The sequence below is a fragment of the Callithrix jacchus genome, chromosome 7 (genome assembly GCF_049354715.1).
Source record: "Callithrix jacchus isolate 240 chromosome 7, calJac240_pri, whole genome shotgun sequence".
Taxonomy (NCBI): Eukaryota; Metazoa; Chordata; class Mammalia; order Primates; family Cebidae; genus Callithrix; species Callithrix jacchus.
The window spans coordinates 8,060,599-8,083,502 of record NC_133508.1 but is presented as its reverse complement, the minus strand read 5'-3'; the positions used below and the strand labels follow the sequence as shown (position 1 = coordinate 8,083,502).

General features: G+C 36.2%; 1 protein-coding gene and 1 pseudogene across 16 annotated transcripts in view; one reads left to right on the top strand and one right to left on the bottom strand.

Annotated features, from left to right (window-relative positions):
• TASOR2 (transcription activation suppressor family member 2) overlaps positions 1-22,904 on the top strand; it is an 85,520-nt gene that overhangs the window by 22,238 nt on the left and 40,378 nt on the right. For 5 of the 16 annotated variants that reach the window (XM_008999876.6, XM_054258429.2, XR_013519470.1 and 2 more), the window contains 11 exons: positions 5,408-5,541; positions 9,622-9,767; positions 10,052-10,147; positions 11,434-11,506; positions 15,028-15,119; positions 17,304-17,441; positions 17,588-17,712; positions 17,795-17,814; positions 17,914-18,013; positions 21,863-21,963; positions 22,609-22,712. In XM_008999876.6, coding sequence (XP_008998124.4) covers positions 17,672-17,712; positions 17,795-17,814; positions 17,914-18,013; positions 21,863-21,963; positions 22,609-22,712 — 366 coding nt within the window. In that variant the 5' untranslated portion in view covers positions 5,408-5,541; positions 9,622-9,767; positions 10,052-10,147; ... (2 more) ...; positions 17,304-17,441; positions 17,588-17,671. Of the gene's footprint in view, positions 1-5,407; positions 5,563-9,621; positions 9,768-10,051; positions 10,148-11,433; positions 11,507-15,027; positions 15,120-17,303; positions 17,442-17,587; positions 17,713-17,794; positions 17,815-17,913; positions 18,014-21,862; positions 21,964-22,608; positions 22,713-22,904 lie in introns of those variants that run through there. The other 11 variants (XR_013519471.1, XM_078329338.1, XM_054258430.2 and 8 more) reach the window with 9 other exon arrangements.
• LOC118155224 (ribosomal RNA small subunit methyltransferase NEP1 pseudogene) lies at positions 228-950 on the bottom strand (annotated as a pseudogene).

The following is a 22,904-nucleotide window of genomic DNA, read 5'->3' as shown; positions in this document are numbered from 1 at the left end:
TTTCCTGCTTCTTGGACTACATATGTATAGAATTCTAGAGTATGTACTCTTTTTTTTTTTTTCGCACGAGCAGTATTCATAGGATAAACAAATAGCAAATGTACAGCCTTGGCTCCCCAAACTCCGCAGTCTCAGTGCAGAAAGATTATCTTCTAGCAGTCAGCTCAGACCAGGGTCAAAGGATGTAACATCAATAGTTTCTGGTTTCAGAACAGGTTCTACTACTGTCAAATGACCCCCCGTACTTCCTCAAAGGCTGTGGTAAGTTTTACACAGATGAGGGCAGCAGAAAGAGGATAGTTGCTGATAGACACCATCTTTGTATACTCCACACTGACCTTACCATGGGCAAAGGCCCCCACCACAGAAACAGTAGGATCACTGCTGGGTACTAGCTAACACTGGGCACTAGCTCACAGATCACTGACAACCGGGATGGAAAAAGAAGTGCCAACTTTCAGACATCCAACTGGAAAGTGATCTATCTGATACTGGATTCTTATTTACCCACGAGGCCACAAAAGCGGTCAAAGGTTCTGGGGATTCGGGTCTGGGGGTTCACTTCAATCAGAACATTCTTCTGTTTGTGGATATAAACTTGCAGCAAGCCAGCTCGGTTCAGGGGACTTTCCATCAGCATCAGTAAACTGGTGGGCTATGTCTGGCCGCCCTTCCCCGGGGTCCCGTCCATTCTTCAGCAATGTAGACTTGTGCTTGTCACAGTTGAGTAGCTCACGTGTCTTCCCTACCTTGACTGTCTCCAGACTGGCCCCTTCCAGCACCACAATAAGCCTACAGCCTCCGATCTTGTTTCCTGCCCCAACTCAGGGCCTCTTGGGGGCCACAGCATCCCAGTCCTGTGCCTGCTCCCCACCGCTTCGCTCATGTGCTACAGTATGTACTCTTTTGTGTCTGATGACTTTTGCCCAGTTTAATGTTTTGAGATGCATGCATGTATATTATTCTTTCTTTCTTTCTTTTTTTTTTTTTTAATCAACTCACTGCCTTTGCTTTATTGCTGAGCACTTCAGATAGACACAGTGCCCACCTTACCACTAGGCCCTCCGGATTGAGGTTTACTTAGGTTCAAAATTTGCAGCCGGCTCACGACGAAACCTGCAAGGAACTGTGGGTCTGAGATTCAGGAAGTAACGTTTAAACGCTCAGGGACAAAGTGGAGCATAGGCCAGGGCTGGACTCCCGGGAACCTGGCTGCAGCGTTCGAGCCGCCCTCAAAGATATGCTCCTAGCCCAGTTCTTCCCTGAATAGTAGCACATGACATACTCATACACACAATCACACCGCCTTGCACTCGACCCCAAAAGTCTGTTTTTCATTTTTTTATTGCTGAGCATTATTATGCATGAATATACAAGTTGGTTTATTCGCCTATTGATGAATATTGGAGCTGTTTCCAATTTTAGGCTACTGTGAAAAAGCTGCCCTGATATTCATGTGCAGGTGTTTTTGTGGATGTGTTTCATTCTCTTAGGTAAATATCTAGGTAGAGAATTGTTGGTTCATATGGTAAGTTTGTGTTCATAAGAAGCTGACGTTATTTTTTTAGTTGACTATATAATTTTTCATTTGGCTTTGTGTTTCTACTAGGAGTGTTCCAGTTGTTCCTGATCCTTGCCAACACTTAGTCTTTTCAGTCTTTTTAGCCATTCTACTGGAGCAGTAGTATTTTATTGTGGTTTTAATTAGCACTTCCCTGATAACTAATAATGTTGACCCATTTCCCATGTTTCCTTTTTTTATATGCTTTCTTTTGTAAAATGTGAGTATTTTATGTATTCTAGGTACAAGTCCTCTGCAAATATTTCCCATTTCTTAATAATGATACCTTTGGAAGATCAGATGGTTTTAATTTTCAGAAAGTTTGATGTATACATTTCTCTAAGTCATTAATTTTGTGCCCTATGAAAACACTATGTACCCCATAGTCAAGAAAATTTTTTCCTATGATTTTTTAAAATTTTATAATTTTAGCCAGTTTTAGTTTTTATGTTTAGGTCTATGATTCATTTTGAGTTAAATTTTATGGTTTAAGGTATAGAGGTTGGAGGGTCATGTTTTTTCCCCCCATCTTAGTTGTTCCATAGCACCATTTATTGTAAAGATACTCTTTCTCCATGCAGTTATATTGGCAGTGTTGCTGAAAATCTGTTATGCATTTTTTAAGTATCAGTACCACATTGTCTTGAGTACTTTAGCTTTGTAGTAATTCTTAAAATCAGGTAGTGAGTCCTTCAACTTTGTTCTACTTTTTCAAAATTGTTTTGGCTACTCTCAATGCTTCTTATATAAATTTTAGAATCAGATCATCAGCTCCTGCATACTGAGATTGTGCTGAATCTGTAGATCTATTTTGTATCTTAACATCTCCTAGCGAAGTTAGAAAACCAGGCAGTAATATCAAAGGGCACAAGCCCAGATTCAAGCCGGAAGACAGAGTTCTCCAGAAAGGATGCTTCCAAAAAACGGAAACTGCTCAAAACAAACAAAATCTTTGATCTATCTTTATCCAGAGAAAATTGTTAGTTGTCTAGAATTTCAAGCTGAAATGATGATTGGTAACTGAAATTTAAGCAGAGACTATTTTAAATCAGAAAACAAAACATGGTGTAAGAAAGGAACTTGACTATCCAATATGGCTCAGCAATGATTAATAAATACAGTTAAGTAGTAAAACCTAGGCCTAGCATAGTGGCTCATGCCTGTAATTCCAGCACTTTGGGAGGCAGAGGCGGAGGCAGGCAGATCACTTGAGGCCAGGAGTTTGAGACCAACCTGGCCAACATGTGAAACTCCATCTCTACTAAAAATACAAAACTTAGCCATGTAATCCCAGCTACTCAGGAGACCGAGGCAGAAGAATCGCTTGAACCGGGGAGGTGGAGGTTGCAGTGAACCAGGATCGAGTCACTGCACTCCAGCCTGGGATACAGAATGAGATTCTGTCTCGGGAAAAATAAAAGTAAGCACCCAACAAATGTTAGCCATTGTTATCATTAATAACAATAGCTTCCTTGCTAATATATACTTACTAGGATAATGTCTCCATGGCAACAAAGAAAAAGGAATTTGCTAACTTATCTGATGCCACTGCACCATGCCTCATGTGCAGCAAACCTTCAGTAAAGCTCCTGTAGAGTCACAACTGAAAGAGCTTTAGAGAGGTAATTATAACTAAATGAGGCCTTTGAGAGTATACATTTAACAAAATCCATCAGTTAGTATGTTTTCAGCTTCCAATAAAAGTTTAAACAATAAGGAATATATATTATTTCATATATTAAAAAGTCCAAAGATAAGGCAGCCCCCAGGTTAGTTTATTTCAACAGGTCAAGGATCTAGGTTCTTTCTGTTCTGTTCCATCCCATGTTGGCTGACCAATCCCATGTTAGTTGCAAGGAGATCCAGGCAACACATCTTCAGACAAGATCATAGGCTAGAAGATGGAGTCCTTTTCTAAGAAAGCTTTCCCAGAACTCTCTTTAGACTTCCATTTATTTATCTCTCATTGGCGGGAACTGAGTCACATGTTTATTCCTAAAACAATCACTATTCAAAGGGAGTAGTATAATTGCCGTAATGATACTAGAGTAATTGAGATTCTCTCCCACACACACACTCACTCTCCCTCACTCACTCATTTTCTCTCTCTCACACATACCCAAACTTTTTCTGAACCATCGGATCTCCTGATACCTGAACAAAATTGTGGTTTTGCAGAACTGAAGTACAAGGGATGTGATTGTTGGGAAGTCAGTCCACTCTATCTTCAACCACTGTCTCAAAACATGTTAGTGGTAGAACCTGCACCGGAGTCCTGGTCTCCCAATTCCCAATTTTTTCCTACATAGACAACCTCCTTCATGAATTATTATCAATATAGTTACTTTTCCTAGGTAATCTTGACTGTATCCACACAATTTACCTCCAGTTGCTTTTGGGTGAAAAAAATGTGCTGTAAAACTATACATGCTATTTTCTGTGAAGCATATTGAAATCCCCAATAATAATGACACAGACTCATGATAAAAACGAAAAACTTTACCACTTTTTTATCTTTTTATTTGTTCTTATTCTTCTCCCCTCTTCTTCCCGTAATCAGTCATGTTAAACTATTTGCAGTTCCTTTAACGTATTATGTTTATTACTCTGTTCATTTGCTCACACTATTTCTACTATCTAGAAAACGTACACACACTAGTTTCCTTTTTTGGCTTCCTCATTTGAGTATCTTCTCAGATTTCAAGTATCTATGCTTCTATAAAATCTTTCTTGATATATCTCCAGCTCCATAAAATTAGTTGTATCACTATATATCTACTATATCATGTTCTAGATACTCCTACACATTTATAGTTCTGATTTCTTTGCAGATTTTTCTTTCTTGTCTAGTCTGAGCTTGCTCTTTCCCTCCTTCCTTTCTCTTTCCCTCCCTCCCTTCCTTCCTTCCTCTTTCTCTCTTTTTCCCCTTTCTCTTTCTCTCTTTCTGTCTCTTCCTCCCTCCCTGAATTCCTTCTTCCCTCTTTCCCTCCCTCACTCCCTTCCTCTCTTTCTCTCTTCATTTCTCCCCATTTCTCCGTTCTTTTCCTCTCTTTTTACTTTCTGACATGATCTGGCTCTGTCATCCAGGCTGAAGTGCACGGGCGCAATCTCAGCTTACTGCAACCTCCTCCCCCCACACTCAAGCCATCTTCCCACCTCAGCCTCCCGAGTAGCTGGGGCTGCAGGTGCACTCCACTGTGCTTGACTAATTTTTGTATTTTTTATAGAGATTGGTTCTCACTTTGTTGCCCAAGCTGGTCTCAAACTCCTGAGCTCAGTCTGCCTGCTTTGGCTTTCCAGATTGCTGGGATTACAGGCATGAGACACCATGCCCACCTAATCTGAACTCTTTTAATGTAAAGCCTGTTTCTCTGTAATAGTGTTTCTCATTTGTCTTGATAAATCCAAGGTATAGCATGGTATTAGATGTGTAATAGTCACTACTGATACTTTTGTTTAATGAATTTATATACTATTAATTTGGGGGAGAAGATTTTTTAAAATTGCGTTCTGCTTGATTTTGTTATTTTCAATCAGTGGGATAAAGATGTGGTTCTGTGAAAGATACTTTTTTCAGTAAGTGAAAGTGATTAAGCATAATGTATTTCTGTATACAAGATTTTCTTCAGAAGTGAAAGACGTTTGGAGGAAAAACATTTCAGATTATGTGTTACTGCTTATAGAGCAAATTTAGTCCTTAGCTGAGAATGCTTGTCAAAGGAGGCAAATAAACATTACATAATCATTCCTAATGCAAATTAGATACTTGGTGAACATTTGTTTCTATAGTAAATATGCTATAAATAGAATTATTCATTTTATGATTTTTTTCTTTCTTCATTTTAGCACTTATGACGTTAACAGAGAACAGGACTATGTCAAGAATTCTGAGGGTATACTTGGTGAAAATGAATTAAGACCACCCTCCCAGCTACCTCCTCTCTTAGAGAAGATTGAGACAGAATCCCTGGCAGAAAACAGTGGGTATTAAACTAAGTGCTGTAAGTCAGAACTAATGAATCAAGAATAGAGTGGTTAAGATGTTCTTAGTTTGATCTTAGATTAAATAAAACAAAATTATGATTTCTGGTACCTATAATGTTTTAAAATAATCATTAGGCCAAAAGTAATAGGTGATTAACTTTTCAATTTGCAACATAAAACATGTTCCTCTGTTTGTATCTTTTAAATGGATGCATTTCTATTTGGTTTTTGAGTTGAAATATTTGAAACGGTAGAAGTAATACATGCTTGTAAGATGAACCTATATGTATAAGGTAAAAAATATAAGTTCCCCTTTTATCCACTTTCCAATTTAAGTAGCCGTTGGTTTAGCCATTATTAATAGTTTGGCTTTTCACCTTTCTAGATCTTTTTCTGTACACTTCCAAACAAATTATGTATTTTTCACCCAAGTGACATCACGTAATGTAGCATGTAATAAGTATCTTTATATGCCGATATGTACAGATTTACCTTATTATTTAATAGTTGCAAGTTATTCCCTATTGATGGCAATTAAGGTTATTGCCAGTATTTTCACTATTAAAGATGCTCATGCACATGGAACATGTGTGTGTGTGTTAGTATTTCTCAGGAATAGATTTCTAGAAATGAAATGGTTAATGAGTATGTACATTTAAGATTTTATTTAGGTCCTACCAAATTGTGCTCTAAGAAGTTACATTTATCTAAACCCAGATATCCTTTATTATCTTCAAAGTAAAGGTAATACATTTTAGGATTAAGTAACAGACTGTTCCTTCAACAACTATCAAATGGCTTACTTCAGCTAAATGAAGGATGTGTAGGCATCTTGAGTATTAATGAAGGGTTACAATCCTTCTATAGGAAGATGTAATCATGAAAATCTTTGGAAGATGTACAAGTGGCTAGTTTTTTTAGAATTTCTGCAACACCTAAGATGTTGACATTAATTTATCTCATCATCTACTTTCAGACCAGATGTTTCTAAAATGGAAAGCAGGTACTGTGATCTGGCATTAGAAGTTGGTTTGTAATTTTCTCATCTCTATTAGGAGTTCTAAAGAGAGACAAGTGTGTAAAACTAGTCTTGCTCAGTATCTCTAAGGGATTTTGAGAAGGGATGAAAGTTATTGCAGTTACTTTGACTAGAAGCCAACCTGTATTAAGCTTGACTTAACATTTAAGACTAAACTCACAAGTAGAGGAATATACCAAAAGCCAGATACTACAGGAAAACTCAATTTTCAGAGCTGTTGTGATTGAATTTAACCTTTCTCCACATGCTCTTTGTTGATCACTTAAGCCCTAAGGGATGGATATACACAGTACTTCACAGGCAAGCACTTTTCAAGTTACCTTTTTAGATTTTTAAGTTCTTTCATAGTATAGCTCCCTCTTCATTTTAATAGTCTGATCATCTCTTTTGTTTGTTTGTTTTGAGACAGGGTTTCACTCTTTTTGCCCAGGCTGGAGTGCAGTGGCGAGATCTCGGCTCACCACAATCTCTGCCTCCCGGGTTTAAGTGATTTGCGATTCTCCTGCATCAACCTCCCGAGTAGCTGAGATAACAGGCGCATGCCACCAACACCCAGCTAATTTTTATATTTTTAGTAGAGACAGGGTTTCACCATGTTGGCCAGAATGGTCTTGAACTTTTGACCTCGTGATCCGCCCGCCTCAGCCTCCCAAAATGCTACAGACGTGAGCCACCAAGCCTGGCCAATAGTCTGATAATTCTTAATGTTTAAATAAAGCTTGAGCATTTCTTAGCAAAAATGAGACCTTTCATTCATGATGTGTTTGTATTGTTTGGTGCACTAATTGGACTCTCAAATGAAAGTGTATTTTGTAAAGAAAGGAGAGCGTCAGATTTCTAGATGAAATTCTGATCTATCTCCTCGTTTACTGACCGGGAAACTTGTGCTTTCTTGAGAGTGTAATTGATGTCATTATTTGAAGCCACGAAAGATTTAAGATTAGCTGTGATTTTCCAACAACTTTGCTTTTGACATACCTCTGCTAACCAGAAAATCACTGCTTTTATGCATATACTGCTATCTGGAGAACACTGGCCTAAAGGGGAAGCATTTTTAACTATAAATAGTTCTAGAAATAAAAATATATAACCAAAAAAATAATCTACGACTTGTTCCTTCTCTGTTTTAAATCATTGGCTTTAGTTACAGTTTTATAGGGAGTAGCGTTCCCCACATTGGTGTTAATGAAGTGCTCTCTGACCATGTATTAGGACCTATATTAGTGTTTTTCATTGCATCATTGCTCCAGCTTTTAGTTCATTATTGTGCATTATGATGCTCAAAAGTGAGCATGTATATAACTTAAAATCTGTGCCTACCTGTTAATTTCGAATTTGGAGAAGTTGATAATCATCGTCTTCATTTCCAAAGTTAGTTTTAAGAACATTTCTTTGAGTGTAAACAATATGTTTCTCAAATACTGGACCTTGGTCTATACATAATTCAATTTTGAAAATATCTTTTTTTAGACATCAAATAGAAAGTTTCCAAAATTACTGTTTCTAAAGGATTCTTGATTTCTGTTTATGCTAGCAGTACAGACTATTTGTAAAATGAATTTGAAAATGCAAAGGCTTCCCAGTTTGTTTTGAGTAGTACAGCTAACAAAGCTTTAATTTTAACAATTATCACCAATATTTTGCTATTTGAATCTAGTCAGAATATCCCTATTTTTCACACCACCGGTATGCTGATAGTGAAGGAGAAAGTGAGACTGAGCAAAAGTAAAAGTAAAACTTAGAATGAATACCTAAGTCACGTATATCAACTTCAGAATATTCTTAAACATTTCATTCTTCTATTTACAGTCTTTCATTTTGATACTTGGAAGTTTATTAAAATACATTTTAAATACCTTGATAATTAAAATATTAGGGCAGTTGAGTCCAAATTTAGCTTACTATAATGTTTGCTTTCATTTCTGAGATAGTCTAGTTTTTGTGTATCTGTTACTTGTAAGTTAATTTTAATTGAGATTTTTTTTCTCTTTAATTTTTGAACTTTCATACATTTATTTGGCAGTTTTGCTAAAAGTAGGAAGCCATATTACTATACTTCATAACATTTATACTGTATGACCAAAAATTCCAGTGCTATATAAGTCAATCTCTTCTCATTATTTATAAATACTAGGTTTGTAAAACACCCCAACGTTAATAAAGAAAATAGAAAGAATGCAAATAGGAAAATAAAGAGTTAAAATGGATAGATGCTATGAGTGTTTGTAGGGCATTAGGCTCAGTTCTTGCTGAAGTAGAGATTTGTAAAATCAAAAAGCACAAAGAGTCAGCATAATTACTGGATCCAGTCAGTGATTCTCAATAAGGAAACATGCCTCTCATGGGAAGGGCATATCACAGTCTCTGAAAGCTATCTCACGTGGGTATGGTTTGAAAAAATCACCTTCAAACAAATGTAAATACAGCTCTGTTGTATCAAATGAAAAAAAAATATGCAACCCATAGGAAGTAAAACTCAATAGACTCTTCTTGGCTGGTGAGGAATCCCTAGAGATACAATGATTTCTATTGTGTTTGGTGAGTGGACAATAGTGAGACCCTTAAAAGGAACCTAGCTGACTTAGGTATTTAACAAGAAGATGGAAGGTTAAGTTTACAAAACGTGGCGTAGATTTTTTTTAAAACCGAAGAATAGAAACATTAAAGGATGAAAAAGCTAAAGAATGAGAGATTGCTGTAAAAGTCTAAGCAGTTGCTGACCACCACTTTGACACTACAGTTGCATCTGCTTTTGACCAACTTCATTTATAGGACACAGCTTTCAACCAAAAGGCATACAGGGTCTGGCAGGGCATATTTTAGCTCCTGTGTTAAAAGTAATTCACCCTCAGTTGTAATTTATTTAGGTTATTTTTTTCACATCAGAGGTCTCTTAAATTTTGTTAAGACCGTACAAATATTTATTAGTTATATAGGAAAAGAATAGGTGACGTTTTGAGTGATATTCATTGTGTCCCCCTTAACCCCATCCTTTGGTATCTTAAATAGCTGCGTTATTTTTGTTTGTGTTTTACAGTTTTTGAGACAGTGTCCTTGAGTTCAGACTCTCTCTTCCAGAGGGCAGTTTCACTCCTTCATACTTCTTTCTTGGACTCTTCATCTGAGCATGGATTTCAGTACAGTCAAGTGACTTTGGTGAAAAATGAGATTTTCTTAAATGAGGTGAGGTACTTGGTACACACTGTGATGGTTTGGTATTAGTTTTAAGAGAGGTAAACCCATCATTCTTGGTATATATGCCTAGTAGTTTTTAGCTGTCCTTTTTCAGACGAAGTGGAAGATGCTTGGAAATAGTAACTTGGAATGTAATTATTTTAGGGAATAGAAAAATAATGCATTTACATTTAGTCTTATAGCAGGAGAAATTTAAATTATACATTTTTAAAACTTAATTTGCAAGACAAAATGGCATGCTTATAGCATTTGGTTATTCTCTCTTTACACAGTACAAAACTTTTTACCAACAAAAAAAAGCAAGTAATTATACTCAGGAAGAACTTCAAGATACTTACGGGTTTCTTCTGTTTGATACTGAAAAGCAGGTGAGGGAATTAGGTTGTAGAAAATTAATGGTATCATTAGTCTTAAATATTGTAGTACTTCAGTTCTGTAAGAGTTGTAAGATTACCAATTCATCAATGTTTTTGATACTTAGTTTGGTGGCATGTAATTGACAACAGTAAGAGCCAATGATGGAGATTTGATTTCTATAACTTTTGATGGTTTCTTTTTAGTTTTATCTTAAAAACATTTGTAAGCTTAGGGTGAACTTTGGATTAATACAAGTTTCTTTAGTGTCAATAATGCCCTTTAATAGAGTGAATGGATATTTTTCCATTCTGGATCATCTTTTTACACAGATATTTTGTTTCCTGTGAAGATTTTTCTGGTTTAAATTACATGATTTGGGAGATAAACCATGTAACTTAATAAACTTTGGCATTCTGGCTAACAAATTGTTTCATTCAATATTTAAAGACTGAACATCTGTATTGTTACCTGTACCTAAATTATGGGAGAAAGAAACGACTGCATGTAGGGTATGTCTCCAAAGATATGTATGGCCTCCTTACATTTTAAACAATACCAGAGATTTAAAATAATTCAAAGTCAATGCTTCAATTAGGTTAATGGTTTATAAAGAAAGGGCAGATTTATGTAGCAGATAGTTAGCACTAACATAAAATAAGGACTATATAGTAATACTAGAAGAGTTTAATCTCTTTTTAACTTAATCATCTAAATTCAAATAAGATGTTCCAGGTTCTTACTAAAAATGACATCTGGCAGTCAGACATTTTGAAATTTCATGGTTCTGAAGCTATAGTCAGAAAATAAGTCTTCGAATGGACTTATCTGTTACCCTGCTTAATATGGTTTTGCTGACATTTTTGTTAATAGAAATGGTAAAAATTCTATGAAAAATTTGGGCCATTAATCAAAATACAGATTGCTTTGCAGCTTTCTTTGTGCAAATTTTTGTTAATAGAAATGGTAAAATTCTATGAAAAATTTGGGCCATTAATCACAATACAGATTGTTTTGCAGATTTCATTGTGCCATAAATACCTATAGTGAGCAGATTATTTATTTTAAAGCCTATAAATTAGGCCAGGTGCATTTGTGGCTTATGCCTTGCAATCCCAGCATTTTGGGAGGCTAAGGTGGGAGGATCACTTGAGCCCAGGAGTTTGAGATCAGCCTGGGCAACATAGTGAGACCCTGTCTTTTGTATTATAAAAAATAAAAATTTTTAAAAACCTTACAGATTATAGCATTATTTCATTGCCTCTTCAAAGACTGAAGCAAAGTAATATCTTATTTAAAGGCAAAATTGGTATGTCAGCGTGGACTCCGTGTTGGCAGCAGTGCTGTTACCACTCTGGGTGATCCAGCCAAAGGTAAGTCTGTAAAGAAAAAAGAATCTTTAAAAAAAAACTTATTTTACAAGATAAAGTGAGGTTTAGTTAGTTTTATAAGATACGTATATCAAAGCCAGTTTCATTAATGTCAAACAGTTCATAATGTTTAGAGTTCGAACTTTAAACATATAACTGAGATTTGAGTCTAAAACGTAACAGTATTTTTCAGTGTCAAGAGATTGGTATTGGCCAGGCACGGTGGCTCAAGCCTGTAATCCCAGCACTTTGGGAGGCCGAGGCGGGTGGATCACGAGGTCAAGAGATCGAGACCATCCTGGTCAACGTGGTGAAACCCCGTCTCTACTAAAAATACAAAAAATTAGCCGGGCACGGTGGCGCGTGCCTGTAATCCCAGCTACTTGGGAGGCTGAGGCAGGAGAATTGCCTGAACCCGGGAGGCGGAGGTTGCGGTGAGCCGAGATTGCGCCATTGCACTCCAGCCTGGGTAAGAAGAGCGAAACTCCGACTCAAAAAAAAAGAAAGAGAGAGAGAGAGATTGGTATTGTCTTAAGAATCTCTTCTGAAGTATCACACAATGGCAGTAAGAATAGAGAATAGATAGAACTGACCAAACATGGCACCTATGGAATGTGAGGGATAAGAGAGGAAGTAATCAATATAAGCTTTTAAACTTACACTGTAGCGATAGTTATTAATAGAAAAGTGGTACAGAAGAAGAGAAGCAGATTGGTAGAGAAACCAATGAGTTAAAAAGAAAAATGTAATTGTCAAGAGACTGAATTAGCACTCATTGATTTTAAGATACAGTTTCTTCATCTGTAAAACAGATTCAACTACTTTATAGATTGTTGTGGGGATTAAATAACGCTGTCGAGTGTTTAGCCCAGGTTTGCACCTAGTAAGTTCTCAGTAAATGGAATGTACAACTTTGAGTTGAATTTGAGAAATAGTGAGATTTTTATAAGTGTTTCTGAAAGATAGCCTGTAGGTCATAAAAATAGTTGGAAAAGGGATTGGAACTAGATTTGGGGCTGAGGTTGTGGAAGTGGGGTGTGAATTGAAGCTAAGACATTGTTAGTGGGATGGCATGGAAAGAGATGATGGCGAAAACAGAACTTTTGGGTCATTAATGGTACCAGGGAGGGTATGGGGAGGTACAGCAAAGATAGAATGAGGAAGTGTCAAGAGCAGTCATGGAGACTCAGGAAACAGCTTCACAGAAAGCAGAAAGATCTCATGAAGAGGGGTATTTAGCAACGTCAGGTGCTACGTAGAATGTAGAAATCAGAACTGAGAAAGATTGCTGGGCTTCATGACTGTAGATTCTTGCTGACCTTTCATATTTTTAAACTGCTTTATTGAGATATAATTCAGTCATAGAATTCACCCATTTAAAGTGTACAGTATTTTTTAGCGTATTCCCGTAGTTGGGTAACCATCGTAACAGTCAATTTTAGACCATTTTTATCACCTCAAAAAGAAATCTCATGGCCATTAGCAATGACTCCCCATTCTCTACCATCTCCACTCAAGGCAACCACCAGTCTACTTTCTGCTTTTATAGATTTGCCTATCCTGGACTCTTCATATAAACGGAATCATATCATATACAGTCTTTTTTAAGTAACTTCTTTTAGCATGTTTTAAAGGCATATTGTAGCGTGAACCAGTAGTACTTCATTCCTTTTTATAATTGGATAATACAGTCCTGCAGCACTTAACAATGGGGATACATTCCAAGAAATGCATTATTAGGCACTTTTTTACTCAAGTGACCATCACAGAGTGTACTTAGACACACCTAAATGGCATAGCTTACTACACACCTAGGCTATGTGGTATAGCCTGTTGCTCCCAGGTTACAAACCCGTACAGCATGTTACTGTACTGAATAAGGCAGTTATAAAACAATGGTACGTGTTTCTGTATCAAACAGAAAAAGTACGCTAAACATATGGTATTACAAACTTAAGGGACCACTGTCCTTTATGCAGTCTGTTGTTGATCAGAATGTTATGTGGTACATGATTGTATTCTGTTACGTGGCCATACCACATTTTCTTATCCATTCATCAATTCACGAACATAAGGGTTGTTTCTACTTTTGGGCTACTATGAATAATGGTCCTGTGAACATGCATGTACAAGTTTTTGGGTGGACATAATGTTTTCATTTGTCTGATATATAATGACGAGTGAAACCACTGGGTCATATGATAACTCTATAAAACAAAATTAAGATTTATATTCAACTCATCTTCTAAGGGACAGTAAAAAGTAAAGAGCATAGTATAATGTACCTATCACCTAAGTTTAACAGATAATATGCATTATTCACTGGGTGCAGTGGCTCACGCCTAATCCTAGCTCTTTCGTAAGCCATGGTGGGTGGATCCCTTGAGGCCTGGAGTTCGAGACCAGCCTGGACAACATGGTTAAACCTTGTCTCTACTAAAAATGCAAAAATTAGCCAGGCATGGTGGCGTGCACCTGTAGTCCCAGCTACTCAGGTGGCCAAGACATGAGAATTGCTTGAACCTGGGAGGCAGAGGTTGCAGCAAGCCAAGATCACGCCACTGCACTCCAGCCTAGGCGAGAGAGTGACAGACACTCTGTCTCTAATATACATATTTTTAGAGACAGAATATGTGTGTATATATACATACATACAGAATGTATATTATATATACACATACAGATATATGTTATATATACATACACTGTAGGTATGTGCTCTCTATGTATAGATACTGTATACATACAGAGGATATGTATACACTATATACACATACAGAGTGTGTGTATGTGTATGTATATATGTTCACACATACACATTGCATTATTTACTTCATTTGTTTAAATTGTTTTCTGGAGAATTGGAAAGTAATTACAAATAACCACGGCAGCTTACATTTCAAAAAAAGGACATTTTTCCACATTCCTTTAATCTTATGATTTCATTGCTGATGTTTGAGAAGCCGGCTTCAGTAGAGTAATGGAAGTAGAAACTGGATTGTTCCTGACAAATACACATTCTTCAAAAATACATATGCTGGGGTTGATAGTAATATTAACATTACTACTTATATGTATTTGATAGTTTTTGGCTTGACTAGAACTAGATAGTTTTGTGTATAATAATACTAATACTTTCAATGAATAATAGTTTTTAAAGCTTACTGATCTTTTAAATCTTCATGAGCACCCTGTGGTGTTTGTGTCTGTGACCCAGGCCCACCCTCCCCACCTGAGTGACTTACTCCTACCTGGGACCCAAGCTTCTTACCACAGAATCATTGCTCTTGTCCACTCTATCAGTTTTCTCACTCATTGTCTCTTACATTTCAAAAGAGGTGCCTCACTTGAGGAGTATCCCTGAAGCCTGTCCTTTCCTCCTCATTTTTCACTGCTGCTGCCTTGTTGGAATCTTCCTCTCTGGTCTCAGCTATCACAGTGGCTTTCTGATTGGTCTTTTTGCTTCTACTTTCTCCTCTCTGAGGAGCAATCTACTGCTTAATCTATATTTTATACTTTTACAGGTGTATACGTTTCCAGATACTCCGACTATCTTCATCCAAGACCATGGTATCATGGGAAATCTGGTTATATTTTAATTTTTAATCTAATTAAGGTAAAGTCTAAATGTGCTGTTATGTGATTTCTTTTTAAAGTTTAAGGCTATCTTCCTTTAATATTCTCTATAGATGTTAGCTGAACATAGTCCTCACCAAAGTTAACTATCCAAATTGAGGAAAACAAAACTATTTTTCCTTTTCTTAAAAAGAAAACTTTTTTACTCATTTACTAGATTGTAAACTTTTTTTTTTAACTTCAAAAATAGTGAAAGGGTTTGCAGAGAAAATTCTTACTCTCACCCATCAGAGCTACTTTTTAAACGTGAAATAACGGAAAACAAGTAGCTGCTTATAACATGACGTGATTACAATAAAAAAGATAAATTTAAAACACAGCATTCATTGACTAATTTAAATGGTCAATATAATTTTTATTTTCTTTCTCCATTGACATCCAGATTCACAGCTTCATGTGGCACCTAGAACTGATGATGTCACAAATCCTTATATGCCCTAAATGGTACTGTGAATCATACTATTAGAATTTTCACCCAAACAGAAGGGAAACTGATTTTTTTATGTGATTGGGCTTCCGATGACATTTCTGTGGTCTCATTTTATTGTTTTTGTTTTAGCTTTCTTACTATCTTAAATTCTTTGGTTATCAGACTAGCACTAACCTTTAATTTAGAAAAAAAAAAAAAGAAGAGTGTGAACTCTTAATATTGTAAAGTTTGTTCTCAGTAACCTGGAGGGAGAGGAACATTGCTTTGAAGTACAATTACTGGTTTTCCTCCCTTAATCTTCTTGTGCTCTGTGAGGAGTGCTGCGGAAAGTATGGCTACCAGTGCAGATAATAAGCATTTCGGTTTTTACTTATATTAGATTATGCCCCAGCCTTGGTTTCTTGCCACTGGCTGGAGATTGCTGTTTTAGCCTCTGTCCTCTCTATCTTCATTTTATTTCACATCGAACCACACCGAGAACCGTAAAATGTTTGATGAGGAGATGGTAGAGGTGATAGGTTACCTGTAAGTACTGTTTGTATTTTTTGGCTTACTGGTGGTTTGGCCTTTAGTGGTTCTGTAAATGAAGAGGCAGGACTTAAACAACAAAACACTTTTGCTTTAAACATTTTCGCTTTTGAACACAGCAAAAATGGTAAGAAATAATTCATTGATTATTTTAGTTTTTTTTCTTGAATAAATGTTTCATCATAATATTTATGCTTATGTGCATATTTATTGGAGTACATATTGTATATTTTAACTTTTTCCTATATATTGAGTTCTTAACCCCTAAAAGGAGTTTGTATATACTTATATGCTCATTCTTTTATAACTTAATAACATTATCTTGTGAACATTTTCTTATGACATTGTATTATTCAAAACAGCTTTTAAAATCATTGGCTATTTTATCGTATGGTAAACTAGACTAGCTTCCTTTTTTTTCTTTTTTGAGAGACATGTAATTCTCGATGGAGAGAAATCCATAATGGAAAATACTGCTGACTATTAAGTGACCAGGGCCAGCTGCCTGCTAAGAACTTTGCTACATATCTGCTCCTTATTAACTTACTGGGCCCTGGCATAATAGAAGTATCTCAGTCTATAATTTACAACTCATCATACTTCAGATTGGAAACTCATCTTTTGAAATTTTAGATTTTGTCATCTTTTATATTACAGTCACCAAATAGCCATTCAATGACTATTGAGGAAGAGCAAAACTATTTTTCTTTTCATAACATAAAAGATGGTGGGCTAGTTTTTCTTTTTTTTTTTTTTTTATTTTTAAATAGAGATGGGATTTCTCCATGTTGGTCTGGCTGGTCTTGAACTCCTGACCTGAGGTGATCCACCCACCTTGGCCTCCCAAAGTGCTGGGATTACAGGCATGAGCCACATCACTCGGCCTTATACAGTTTTTCTTTTAAGGAAATGGCTGTCTTGAATTTAGAGTGATTCATATATTTCTCTGATAATGTGATAAAAATTATGAATATTTGTCTTAGATGCCCAAATGTCCAAAATTTTTAAATACATTTTTAAAGGTTCGTGGATAATTAAAGTGATTTTTGCCTTAAGATTATTGTTTTTCTAAGAAGTATAGTTCTTAATACAGTTACTGTTGGGGGGACATATCTACATCCTTGTTAGACTACTTCTAAATGAATCCTAGAGTAAAGGTTATTGCTATTTGAAGGCATCTGATTAGTTTTAATATTTTCATTCTAGGGAAAAGTCAAGTTTGTGTCCGAGAATTATACAACTAACTATACTAAGCCATCTTCTGGCTATGATTGCCATGTGGCTGAAAATACTAACAAGGTTTCTAACAAGACCAGTCATTTTCGTGCCTTTGAACTGAGTCAGGTATAGTCACCTGTGAACGAATAACACCCAAGACATATTTCTAAGTCTAATGTGTTAACTTTCAGGGCTGGGTGGGGTTGAGAAAAACTTGGTACATGTGCAATTCCATAGTGCTACCCTGATAATACTTATTTTTCTTCTTTCAGTACTACTTTTACGAACTTTCAGGCAACACTGTCACTGAACGACCCAGACAGATCTGTCCTTACATAATAGTAGCTTTTCGCTATATGGAACCTAAAACTATGGCACCACCAGCTCATAAAAGCATGTAAGTAATTTTATGCATGCTTTGTTTTACTGAATTTGTTTCTTTTGCTCTTATAAAAATGTTCTTTTTTTTTTCCTACTAGACTTGAATGCAGTGAAAATGGTAAGAAATAATTCATTGATTCTTTTAGGTGTTTTTTTTTCCATGAGTAAATGTTTTATCATAAATAATCAATTTTCTTTCTCACCTTCATTTCTTAAGTTCTTATGTCTCCATGGAAAGGGAAATTAATTATTCAAGACCGTATGCTATGTGATATAGCTCTTCGGTCCACTTATGGTGCAGTGATTCCAACACAGCTGTAAGTATGCAATGTTACGTCCTTTACTAATGCTTGTAGTACAAGTTTTAGGTCTGCTCCCCCCCCAACCCATTTCAAGGTCTTTGTGGGTGGCATTGGTGTAAAATACAAGCAACTGTTCTTGATTTTAGATGAGGGTACATTTGGGTAGATGTATAGCACACAGGGTATGACATAGGTGACCTAAATTCTAAGTTATTAATGGGAAAATGACCTTTCGGGATATATTAAACTATATGATACTGGAAATTTGACCTTCCCCAAGAAATAAGTCAGATTTGTCTGATAGCAAATATAGCGGATTATAGCCACTTAATTGTATTATTTTTATTAACATTTGCAGTATCTGATTTTCTAATTTTAACATGATTCTCTTAGGAAAATATTAACTAGAGTAGCTGGTACCTGTATTCACATTGGAAGCAATTATCATAATGAATATTTTCTCCTTGGGAACTCTGAAGAACATCTTAAGAAACCTTTTTTGTTCAGCCTGTTCTTACTTTGTACCCAAAACCATTAAGAAATAGTCATAATTTAATTGAAATAAAAGGTGCAAACTGATGTGTTGTAAGGATTCATTTTTCTTTCTTTCTTTCTTTTTAAATAGAGAAATTCCTGGCAACTTTCATTTAACATTTTTTTTTCCATTGGCCTTTTTAAAGAAGAGATAGGAGTATAATAACCCACAACATAAAAATTATATGAATAAGTAAATAGGAGAGAAGGGAAAGTTCTTCCTCACTATTAGAAAATCACCATTTGACAACACCGTAATAATCAAACAGTGTATGCTAAAAACAGTAGTTGAAAGGAATAATATTTGCATATCTTAGCAACATTTCCCCACTACTTGCCTATTAATCACAAAGGAAAAAATGCAGACTTACCAGTGGAGTAAACTGGCAGATACCATCTTAACTAAGTGGTTAATAAGTTAATGATAGACTTACCCTGATTAAGCAGCATTCTGCAAAATTGTCTGTATTTTTCAAAATATCCAAGTCATTGAAGTAAAGAAAGACTAAAAACCGGTTCCAGATAAAATGAGACTAAAGAGATGTGATTACTGAATGCATTGTGGCATCTTGGATTGGAAATTGTTTTCTTTTTCTGTGAAGGAACTTAGATAGTTGGCAGCATTTTATTTTACTTTATTTTTTTTTTTTTGGAGTAAATACATTTATTGATACCCATTTCATATATAGTTCAATGAAATAATCTATAAATGTAAAAAGCATTTTTCTTTTGGAGATCACCATGGTCCATGTAAATACTCAACAGTCAGAATCATCTGCAGGAAGCACTCCGAGTCACACTGTTAGCTTTACAGATCTGAATATGCATACTGCATTAAACAGTGATGCTTACGTACTCAAGTGGTCCAGTGGCTTTGGAATCTACGCCTACTGGGTATGTGGAATAGAAATAACGTGTTAGGTTTAAATCAGTGGAAAGGGTATCAACCATCAACAAAAGCAACAATTATGAATTAATATCCTAGGCAAAGAAAGTACCACAGTTGACAGTTGGTGTCAGAATACTGGAGACAAAGTATGTAAAACAATGCCTGTGGCAGCACCACGTGCTCACTCCAACTCCAGTGGACAGTCCCCCAGTGCCTTAGGGTCACTCGTGGTCAACTAAATGCAATCAAGAAGCTCGGTAGCTTAGAATAAAAGGTATGTAGAGGCTGATATCAAGATTAAAGAAAAGTAAGCTCAACATTTCAGTGACATAATGAGTTTCTCCCCTAGAAGGGGATTGTGGGAAAAACTTATTTTTAATTCCTTTTGTTACACTGAGCATGATCATTTATCTAATGCAGAAGAAAGAACCCAGACATCTGGTACCCAGAACAAAGATGCAAACATTTTCTTCCCTTTCAGAGTTTTTTCAACACTTCTGAGGGAACTAACGCAACCACTGTTGAGCCTTGCTCTCCACTTGATGCAGCATAAAATTTTCTCTCATTTCTTCAGTGTAGGAATGTCTTGCTGCAGACTGTGTGTCTTCCAAATTAGCAAATGCATTTAAAAGGTCTTAGTTGTGCAATGTCCAAAACTGAAATCTGAGAGGCAGTGTTAGAACCTAAGCAAGGCAGGATTTTTAGTCTACTCAAATGAACACCTAAGTGAAGCATAAAAAAATTCAGTCTTTTCTGTTATTTTCAACTGGAATTGATGGCAACATTCCCTGGTGAGGATGGGTAACTGCTGTTATCTGCAGGTCCAAAATATCTCAACTACTTAAAGTGGACCCAAAAGAGGAGAAACACATACTTGAGTTCTGTGGTCGCCAGAAACTTTTTTTTTTTTTTTTGCCATTTTTCAAAAAAGAAATAGTAGCTTCAGTTGTACACCACCAGGTGAAGGTGTTTTCATCCAAATGAGAAACTCTACCCCTTGTCTCTAGTGGGACAGGCACCAGATTCCCACAAGCAGCAGCTCCCATGTCCCTGTAGCACATGGCATCTGACCCTGGAGTGAGGAGTAAGCTGGCACAGAGCCCCAGTGCTGGGATTCAGACTAGATGGCGTTCCGTGGCGTGCCATTGTGTGTCAGCGCTTTCAGCGTTGGTGGCATTTTAATTTGATGTAGGTTAAGTCACAGTATCATAACATTGTGAATGTGTTGATTTTGCATATTGCTTTGGGGTTATATAAGAAAATTTCCTAAGGGCCGGGTGCAGTGGCTCGTGCTGGTAATCCTAGCACTTTAGGAGGCCAAGGTGGGAGGATTGCTTGAGTCCAAGAGTTTGATACTAACTTGGGCAAAATGGTGAAACCACATCTCTACTAAAAATACAAAAAATTAGCTGGGTGTGGTGGCACGTGTCTGTGATCCCAGCTACTGGTGAGGCTGAGGCAGGAGAACTGCTTGAACCTGGGAGGTGGAGGTTGCAATGAGCCGAGATCGCCCCACTACCCTCCAGCCTGGGCAACAGAATGAAACCTTATCTTGAAAAAAAAAGAAAGAAAATTTCCTTTTTAAAGGAATCACACAGAGAGGTATGTCATGGAAAAGGCATCAGGTTTGCATCTTACTCCCAAAAGGTTCAGTAAAAAATACCGCACATGTATAGAGAGAATGACAAAGCAAACATGATATACTGTTAATATTTGGGAAATCTGGATGAAGGGTATTAAAAAATTCTTCATACTATTTTTGCAACTTTTGTATAAGTTTGAAAGCATTTTAAAATGAGTTTTTAAAAAGGAAACAGAGGGCCGGGCCCAGTGTCTCACGCCTATAATCCCAGCACTTTTGGAGGCCGAGGTGAGCAGATTGCCTGAAGTCAGGAGTTGGAGACCAGCCTGGCCAATATGGTGAAAAGCCGTCTCTACTAAAAATACAAAAATTAGCTGGGCGTGGTGGCACATGCCTATGATCCCAGCTACTTGGGAGGCTGAGGCAGGGTAATCGCTTGAACCTCGGAGGTTGCAGTGAGCTGAGATTGCACCACTGTACTCCAGCCTGGGTGACAGAGCCAGACTCTATCTCAAAAAAAAAGGGAAAAAGTAGTCATGCAATAACTCTTAAATAGCATAATTTGTAAAAAAATTCTTAACTCCTGTATACATCAACTTTTGACATATCTGAATATTTTGCCTAACTGAAAACATGTATTCAGAAAATGTTAACGTATTTGCAGACCATGGTTTATGGGTCATATATTTGAAAATCTGTACTACTTAAAAGTATATATGTTATTTAACCTGGAGTTTATCAATTTAAGGTCTTTTTGTGGTTATGTTTTTGTTTACATTTATATTAGAAAACCAAAACTTAATGAAAGTTTAGATCCACTGTTTATTATTCTGCTTGATATTGTTGTGTTGTTTTTTAGACCACAGGAACTAGATTTTAAATATGTAATGAAAGTGTCTTCCTTGAAAAAAAGACTACCTGAGGCTGCCTTTAGAAAACAGAATTACTTGGAGCAAAAAGGTCTGTTGAAATGTAATAACACACTACTTATCCTGGGCTTTGTTCTGGTTATTTTCTGCTCTCTTCCAAACATTTATACAAACACACTTCTGTCTCATTATAAGTGATTCTTAAAAGGGTCTTCGTGAGAAAGTTGTAGAGTTACTATTTTCTTGAGTTCTTTGGAGGCCAACTAGAAACTGAAAGGTAGTTTCATCTAAGATGACAAAGACTAGCTTTAACATAGAAATATTGATGCAGTTAAGCAAACAGATATTAAAAGCATTTGGAAACACTGTTCCTCTCAAGGAGAACAGAGATTTTGTTGGTTTTATTTATATATGTACTTTTAAACTCAAAGAAAAACCATGAGAAGGATATTTCTTGGTCTTTTAGGTCAATTCATGGAACACTGATGTTTATTCATGTAGTATGTATTTGTCTTGTTAATCCTATAGCAGTGTCAGTAGAAATAAGAGCATTGTTTTAAAATAATTATTTTGATAACTTTTTATGAAGGAATTTTGTAACCAAGAACATTAAATGATAAAGGTTTTTGAGTAGTCTTTCTGTTCTTTCATTTGTACAGCATATAAAATGAACAAATTGACGATAAGTACATAATAGTATATTGAAAATGAGATGTTTTTCTGGTTTTCTTTACAGTCCATTTCCAAGATTTGTGCTTCAATTTGTATGAGGTGGAACTGTCCAACAGACAAGGGGAAAATATAGATAAACTAACAGAATGTATTAAAAACAAGCAATTGGTAAGAATCACTAATTTAAAATATAATTATTGCATTTTTCTTAAATTGATATGTAAGTATTAGTTGTGCCTCGATAGAATGATTTAAATTTGCTGAAAGGAGTTTCACGTTTAATATTTATTTGTATATAATTAATGTAATGCAGTATCTGTGGAGTATATGTTCCAAGACCCCCAGTGGATGCCTGAAACT